Source organism: Pseudophryne corroboree, chromosome 1, assembly GCF_028390025.1.
Source record: "Pseudophryne corroboree isolate aPseCor3 chromosome 1, aPseCor3.hap2, whole genome shotgun sequence".
In the NCBI taxonomy this organism is placed as follows: Eukaryota; Metazoa; Chordata; class Amphibia; order Anura; family Myobatrachidae; genus Pseudophryne; species Pseudophryne corroboree.
In genome coordinates, this window is record NC_086444.1 from 1,209,697,763 (window position 1) to 1,209,706,757 (window position 8,995).

Below are 8,995 nucleotides of genomic sequence, written 5' to 3' on the forward strand. Positions count from 1 at the left end.
GGCTCACTCGCAAGTGGACTCCTGGATCCTACACGTAGTATCCCAGGTGTACATTGGAAATTCGAGACGTCTTCCCCTCACAAGTTCCTGAAGTCTGCTTTACCAACGTCTCCCTCCGACAGGGAGGCAGTATTGGGAAAAAATTCACAGGCTGTATTCCCAGCAGGTGATAATCAAAGTACCCCTCCTACAACAAGGGAAGGGGTATTATTCCACACTATATTGTGGTACTGAAGCCAAACGGCTCGGTGAGATCTAAAAGATTTGAACAATTACATACAAGGGTTCAAATCAAGATGGAGTCACTCAGAGCAGTGATAGCGAACCAGGACGATATGGTGTCACTGGATATCAGGGACGCTTACCTACATGTCCAAATTTTGCCCTTCTCACCAAGGGTATCTCAGGTTCGTGGTACAGAACTGTCACTATCAGTTCAGACGCTGCCGTTTGGATTGTCCACGGCACCCCGGGTCTTTACCATGGTAATGGCCGAAATGATGATCTTCCTAAAAGAAATATGGACGCTTTCCTGATAAGGGCAAGGTCCAGAGAACAGTTGGCGGTCGGAGTAGCACTATCTCAAGTAGTTCTACGACAGCACGAGTGGATTCTAAATATTCCAAAATCGCAGCTTTTTCCGACGACACGTCTAATGTTCCTAGGAATGATTCTGGACGCAGTCCAGAAAAGGATGTTTTCTCCCGGAGAAGAAGGCCAGGGAGTTATCCGAGCTAGTCAGGAACCTCCTAAAACCAGGAAAAGTATCAGTGCATCATTGCACAAGGGTCCTGTGAAAAATGGTGGTTTCTTACAAAGCGATCCCATTCGGTAGATTTCACGCAAGAACCTTTCAGTGGAATCTGCTGGGAAAATGGTCCGGATCGCATCTTCAGATGCATCAGCGGATAACCCTGTCTCCAAGGACAAGGGTGTTTTCTTCTGCGGTGGCTGCAGAGTGCTCATCTATGAAAGGGCCGCAGATTCGACATTCAGGACTGGGTCCTGGTGACCACGGATGCCAGCCTGAGTGGCTGGGGAGCAGTCACACAAGGAAAAAAATTTCCAGGGAGTGTGATCAAGTCTGGAGACTTCTCTCCACATAAATATACTGGAGCTAAGGGCAATTTACAAGGCTCTAAGCTTAGCAAGACCTCTGCTTCAAGGTCAGCCGGTATTGATCCAGTGGGACAACATCACGGCAGTCGCCCACGTAAACAGACAGGGCGGCACATGAAGCAGGAGGGAAATGGCAGAAACTGCAAGGATTCTTCGCTGGGCGAAAAATCATGTGATAACACTCTCAGCAGTGTTAATTCCGGGAGTGGAAAACTGGGAAGCAGACTTCCTCAGCAGGCATAACCTCCACCCGGGAGAGTGGGGACTTCAGCGGGAAGTCTTCCACATGATTGTAAACCGTTGGGAAAAACCAAAGGTGGACATGATGGCGTCCCGCCTGAACAAAAAACTAGACAGATATTGCGCCAGGTCAAGGGACCCTCAGGCAATAGCGGTGGACGCTCTGGTAACACTGTGGGTGTACCAGTCAGGGTATGTGTTCCCTCCTATGCATCTCATACCAAAAGTACTGAGAATCATAAGAAGGAGATGAGTAAGAACGATACTCGTGGTTCCGGATGGGTCAAGAAGGACTTGGTACCCGGAACTTCAAGAGATGCTCACGGAAGAACCGTGGCCTCTACCTTTAAGAGAGGACCTGCTCCAGCAGGGGCCTTGTCTGTTCCAAGACTTACCGCGGCTGCGTTTGACGGCATGGCAGTTGAACGCCGGATCCTGAAAGGGCATTCCAGATGAAGTCATCCCTACCCTGGTCGAAGCCAGGAAGGATGTAACCGCAAAACATTTTCACCGCATTTGGCGAAAATATGTTGCGTGGTGTGAGGCCAAGAAGGTCCCTACAGAGGAATTCCAACTGGGTCGTTTCCTACATTTCCTGAAAACAGGACTGTCTATGGGCCTAAAATTAGGGTCCATTAAGGTTCAAATTTCGACCCTGTCGAATTTCTTCCAGAAAGAACTGGCTTCAGTGCCTGAAGTTCAGACGTTTGTAAAAGGGGTACTGCATATACAGCCTCCTTTTGTGCCCCCAGTGGCACCTTGGGATCTCAATGTTGTTTTGAGTTTCCTAAAGTCACATTGGTTTGATCCACTCACCACTGTGGAATTAAAATATTTCACATGGAAGGTGAAGATTCTATTAGCCCTGGCTTCAGCCAGGCGTGTGTCAGAATGGGCGGCTTTATCATATAAAAGCCCTTACTTAATTTTTCATTCTGACAGGGCAGAATTGAGGACTCGTCCTCAATTTCTCCTTAAGGTGTTTTCTGTTTTTCACATGAACCAACCTATTGTGGTACCTGCGGCTACTAGGGACTTGGAGGACTCCAAGTTACTTGATGTTGTCAGGGCCCTGAAAATATATGTTTCCAGGACGACTGGAGTCAGAAAATCTGACTCGCTGTTTAGCCTGTATGCACCCAACAAGATGGGTGTTCCTGCTTCTAAGCAGACGATTGCTCGCTGGATTTGTAGTACAATTCAGCTTGCACATTCTGTGGCAGGCTTGCCACAGCCAAAATCAGTAAAAGCCCATTCCACAAGGAAGTGGGCTCATCTTGGGCGGCTGCCCGAGGGGTCTCGGCTTTACAACTTTGCCGAGCTGATACTTGGTCAGGGGTACACCCTGACTGAGGAGGACCTGGAGTTCTCTCATTCGGTGCTGCAGAGTCATCCGCACTCTCCCGCCCGTTTGGGAGCTTTGGTATAATCCCCATGGTCCTGACGGAGTCCCCAGCATCCACTTAGGACGTTAGAGAAAATAAGAATTTACTTACCGATAATTCTATTTCTCGTAGTCCGTAGTGGATGCTGGGCGCCCATCCCAAGTGCGGATTGTCTGCAATACTTGTACATAGTTATTGTTACAAAAATCGGGTTATTCTTGTTGTGAGCCATCTTTTCAGAGGCTCCTTCGTTGTTATCATACTGTTAACTGGGTTCAGATCACAGGTTGTACGGTGTGATTGGTGTGGCTGGTATGAGTCTTACCCGGGATTCAATATCCTTCCTTATTATGCACGCTCGTCCGGGCACAGTATCCTAACTGAGGCTTGGAGGAGGGTCATAGGGGGAGGAGCCAGTGCACACCACCTGATCCTAAAGCTTTTATTATTGTGCCCTGTCTCCTGCGGAGCCGCTAAACCCCATGGTCCTGACGGAGTCCCCAGCATCCACTACGGACTACGAGAAATAGAATTATCGGTAAGTAAATTCTTATTATTAGTCTAATGTGGATCCACAATACCCCCCAATTCAGTTCAGCTGATTTCTATAAGGTGGTACACTTAGGTGTATAGTACGTAATTCCTCTTTTATAGAGTAGCACTTGAATGGTGAGAGCCCGGGTTCATTAGTAATGTAGTTTAAGACTCAAGTTTTGTAATACTACAGTCTGACTGGAAAGATCCCTGAAGACTTAGGAAATGTAAGTAACTCCTTCCTGTGCTCTTTGCTGTTATGTTGTAGTACTAGAAGCGGGATCTTTTCAGTTCTGCATGTTAGCAGAATGATATCTCCTCTGTTTGCTGTTGCGCTGTCCACCCTCCTGTCCACTGTGGCACAACTCGCAATAGCTCTCCTGAAGAATCTATTGAATAGGCTCAAGTATATGCTGTAATGGATCCTAGCATTTATAGGGGTCTGTTTACTAAGCCATGTGGCTCTGGCCCCTCCCACACCCACACTGATCACAGCTCCTCCGCATCTCACAGTAGGCCCTTGAAGATTTTCAGCTTCAGGCCCATGTGGCTCTTAATCTGGCCCTGAATAGATCCCATATTTATTAAACATTTTTAAAAAAACAAAACTATCACTGCTAGTGAATTATTTAGAGTGAAAGTTGCTCTGGATTTATCCTAATCAATGGCACAATTGAAGGTTAGGATTATCTGAAACTGCTGTAGAAGTTACCATTCTAGGATATAGCACTTAGGGGGTAATTCAGATCTGATCGCTGCTGTTTTCGCACAGCGGGCGATCAGATCTGAACTGCTAATGCATATGCACTGCACTGCGCTGGCGTGTCGCACAGCTGCAACAGGGAGCGCCTTTCAGCGACGGGATTGTGCGAAGGATCCATTCACATGCGCGTTCGCAAGGAGATTGACAGGAAGAAGGCGTTTGTGGGTGGCAACTGACTGTTTTCTGGGAGTGTCTGGAAAAACGCAGGCGTGTCCTAGCATTTGCAGGGAGGGTTCCTGACGTCAATTCCGGCCCCGGACAGGCTGATGTGATCGCAGCGGCTGAGTAAGTCCTGGGCTGCGCAGAGACTGCACAAGATCTGTTTGTACAGCTCTGATACACATGCGTTCGCACACTTGCACAGCTAAAATACACTCCCCCTGTAGGCGGAGACTATCTGATTGCAGGCAGGGACGTAGGGAGGGCAGTTCCGGTGGAGCTCGAGCTCCAGGCACCCAAGACAGTACAGGGCGCCGCAGCTCGACTCCGCCGGAACCTCTGCCTGGCCGCAAGCAGCTCGCAGCCGCAGCTGTCAGTCACTGACAGCTGGAAGCCCGAGCTGCTTCAAGTCTCTCCCTCCCCTCGCCTCCCTCCCGTTCCTCCTCTCCACTCCCCCCCACCCGTCCCTCCCCCCGCTCCCCTCCCATCCCTCCTCCCCTCTGGTCCGTGACTTTAGTGTGACGTCATGCGTCACAAGCACGGACGGCGGAGACGCGGCCAGCAGCAGTCGGGAAGCAGGAGCGGGCAGGTGAGTATTTTATGTTTGTATTGTTTTTTATTTTATTTTATGTTTTCAGCGCTTCCAGGGGGCACAGCTACAGAGGCACACCTACTGGGGCCACAGCTACAGAGGCACACCTACTGGGGCCACAGCTACAGGGGGCACACCTACTGGGGGTACAGCTACAGGGGGCACACCTACTGGGGGTACAGCTACAGGGGGCACACCTACTGGGGGCAAATCTACAGGGGGCACACCTACTGGGGGCAAATCTACAGGGGGCACAACTACTGGGGACAAATCTACACTGGGCACAACTACTGGGGCAAATCTATAGGGGACACACCTACTGGGGCCACAGCTACTGGGGGCACACCTACTGCGGCCACAGCTACAGGGGGCACACCTACTGGGGGCACAGCTACAGGGGGCAAATCTACAGGGGGCACAACTACTGGGGACAAATATATGGGGGACACAGCTACAGGGGGCACAGACCAGGCTGCACAATTACTCAGGGCACAGCTACAGGAGGCACACCCACTAGGGGCACACCTACTGACGGCACAGCTACAGGGGGCACAGCTACAGGGGGCACATCTACTGGGGGCAAATCTACTGGGGGCACAGCTACAGGAGGCACAACTACTGGGTCCATAACTACAGGGGGCATAACTGTGGCCATGCCCCTTCCTTATGCAGCCACACTCCTATTTTCTGCAGCGCACCTTCGGCGCGCACTATGCTTACCCTCTGTGTGTGTGTGTGTGTGTGTGTGTGTGTGTGTGTGCGCGCGGGGGGGGGGCGTGCCAAAGGAAACTTTCGCCCTGGATGTCACTAGGTTTAGAACCAGCCCTGGATGCCACGCCCCCAATTCAGTACAGGGGAGGGGGGCGCCGAAACATACCTTGCTCCAGGCACCATGACACCTTGTTACACCTCTGATTGCAGGGCTGCAAAAATCGCTGCCTAGCGATCAGATCTGAATTACCCCCTTAGCCCCTGTCTCTTGTCATCTGCTGTGGCTCTGTGCAGTGATGTCTGCTGCAGATGTGATCTTACAATTACAGTCTCTCAGAGGCAGCTTCTCCTGAGAGCTATTGCTTGAGGAAAAATGTCTGATTTTGTTTAATTAAACCCTGAGAGCTCACTTGTTTACAGCTTTTACTGTGCTTTGCGATTATTGCAATGATAAATGCTGCAGTGCAATTGCAATGTGGGGCACAGGTGACAGACATGTTCCTCAGTATACCCCTCAACTTCTTATGACTTGGAAATGGGATCTGGCATGCCAGAGGCGCTCCCGTGACCAAAATGGGGCGGGGCCTTGGGAGGATAGTGCGGGGTCTTGCAGTACGACCCCCACATTCGTCATTTTGTGGGCATGCCCAATGCTCCCTAAGCTGCTCTCTGGCTCACCTCCCAGCACTGTTAAATGTCGTGCGCATGCGTAGAGCAGAGCAGCGGTGATCACAGGCTTCCCCAACCTGCCCCCCCCCCCCCCCCCCCGTTCGCGGGACACTGTGGCCTGCTGGTGAGACAGTATCCAAACAGAGGGACAGTTTGGAGGTATGGGCTGAGGACAGCGTTTCCTCCCAATTACAAGCCTCTGCTGTCAGTCACCAAGGGGAAGGCAGCTCCCCTCTCTCCCAGCTACCTCAGGAGAGAACCCCTGACAGGACTCATCACCCTCAGCCTGAATCACTCCGCCCCTCTCCTCAGAGACAGATCACACACTGCTCGGTATAACTCCGCCCCTCTATGAGGGATATCTGTGTATCTTCATAATCTGTAGTGTCCCTACAGGTTTTTTTAAATACTGAATGCACAGTGATGCCCAATATATATCAATACAGGTGGCTACTAATGGTGTATCATATATATATATATAGAACTGAATGAGACCTAAACTTAGGAATTTATACGATTTTATAACATTTTGCATTGCTACAAGTATATTATTCATATAATATATTAAAAGTTATATTTTAAACAATGCAGACTACATAAGTGTGCCCCATGGAGATATTTTGTCTTCTATGCAACTGGAAAATATTGAGTACACTTACTTAATTCTGGGAGCACCTGCAACCAAATGCTATATCCACGATTGGAAAAGTATAGCGGTTACTTGGGTTGACAAATATGTCTCACTATTATGACAAGTTATTTTAGTCCCGAATCTTTATCTTTCTTCTGATCACCTTCAGAAAAAGCTCTGCTGACAGGAGGCCAAAGCCCACTATATGGAGGTTATTGTAGGTAGTGTGAGATATAGGAGCTGCTTTCCCATCCAAGAACTCAAGTAAGTATGGGCTCTGTAGAAGCAGCAAGAAGAAGTCCGCCGGGGTCCTCCAAGTCAGCACCAACCACTGATCCCAACGGATGCATATACCTAGGCTCAGGCTTGGACTGGCCCACAGGGGTACAGGGGAAACCACCGGTGGGCCCTACTACTTGGGGCCCCCTCCTCCTCTAGGGATCTAGTTCTGGATTGTGCTCTTGAATTATACATTATACATATGTTACCTTATACTGCACAGGATTATGATGTATTCTCTACAGTACATTACTGTCATTAATCTGCCACATTATCATGCATGCACTAGCATTAATTACTATATAAATTATCAAGGGCCACACCCTCTTTGGAGGCTGGCCACACCTCTAATCATGGGCCCCTACCACTGCATACCCCCGGTGGGCCCTTCATGCTCCAGTCCGACACTGCCTAGGCTAGAGATATTTGTGGAGACAGCATCCCCATGTCCGTCCATACCTGTCGCAGAGATAGCCCCTATCTATTATCAGTCACACCTTACAAGGAGAATGCCCCGCTGCCAGTGATACATTGTAGTCATTCCCTTATTGTTAGTCACAGCTGTCAGTAACGTATTGCACAGCAAGCCCTGCAGTCACCAGCCCTGTAATACATGGAGATGCAGCAATATGGATGTGATCTCTGTGTGACAGGAGGAATCCTTGTCTGACCTGTAACAGGAGGGAGGCGCTTGTGGTGTGACAGGAGGAAGTATCCTCCCAGTTACCTAACATCAGCGTCTCACCTGTATGGGAAGGAAAGTGAAAGTAGTGCAGGATTCCCAGCGGCTGCTGTCACCTCTCTCCTGTCACTTGTATTCCGGACGCAAGAAGAAACCTTAACATCATGAAAATGAAGAGACTTTTCTCCTGGAGACTGAGATATAAAGGAAGAAACATGGAAAGACTGGAACTAGACCTGAGACCAGCGCTGGAGAGACGCAGTGTAACCCGGCAGGTTTCCAGCAGAAGATCCCTGTATCCAGACCAGCACATAAACCATGGACATCAGACTTGTGACCATCACCATACCAGTGGTGGCAGTGTGTGGATCCCCGCACAGAAGACACTGCCCGGTGTACCGGTATTTATCTGTGTCTCCCACTGACGTCAAACTCCTGAGACAGCTGCAAAGTGATTCTGAGAAGAACATGTCCATCAATGCAACCAGATGTTACAGGAGAATGATGAAACACAAGCCGACTGTATGTGACCTGGAGCCCAGTGACCGCCTGATCCTGACCTTGGAGCGAGTGTCACTAGCTGCTGATGTACTGACCAATATGTCCACATCTGCTGTGCCCGACGCTGTATCACAGTCACTTATGGCTTTCCTCACACTGAGAGATGACCTGATGATCTGTAGGGAGTCACCAGAATACAGAGAATCTGCCTCCCAGCGGCTGAGGCCCTGGCTGCACCACCTCCAACGTTTTACAGAAGCAGCATCTCCAGAATGTGTCCAGGCTGCTGTGTTACTCAGCCTCATCTCACTAAGGGTAGAAGATGTGACTTGTTGGGCTGCAGGAAAGCTTGTCAGGTAAGACCTAGAACAAGAGGAAGCTAGACCTCCCTCCGTATACACATGCCTGGCTCCTGATCCTACAAGAGGTCTCCCGTCTTTCTCTGGTGGATCTGGCTAATCATCATTACAAAGAATGCCCAATACTCTGCTTGATAGACCCTATTTATTTTATTTATAGATTAATTTATAATATCATTGTTCAATTAAATTCTATATTTATTGTTATATATGGTTCCCTGGCTCCCTGGAGGAAGAATTGGGGTTAACATCTTTATTAATAAATTTTACTTTTTCCTACAAATACATGTACCTGTCCTCCTACTTTTATCTACTTTATCTGCAGCGCCAATCACTCAGAGACCAGGAACGCAGGTTACACCAGCCGGCCC

General features: G+C 49.4%; 1 protein-coding gene across 1 annotated transcript; it reads left to right on the top strand.

The window, feature by feature from the left end:
* The first annotated feature begins 7,811 nt into the window (after positions 1-7,811).
* On the top strand, positions 7,812-8,760 carry LOC135022273 (interferon lambda-3-like). Its single transcript, XM_063953305.1, has one exon. It carries the CDS (start codon positions 8,083-8,085, stop codon positions 8,623-8,625), a length of 543 nt encoding a protein of 180 aa, XP_063809375.1. The 5' UTR covers positions 7,812-8,082; the 3' UTR covers positions 8,626-8,760.
* Positions 8,761-8,995: the final 235 nt, after the last annotated feature.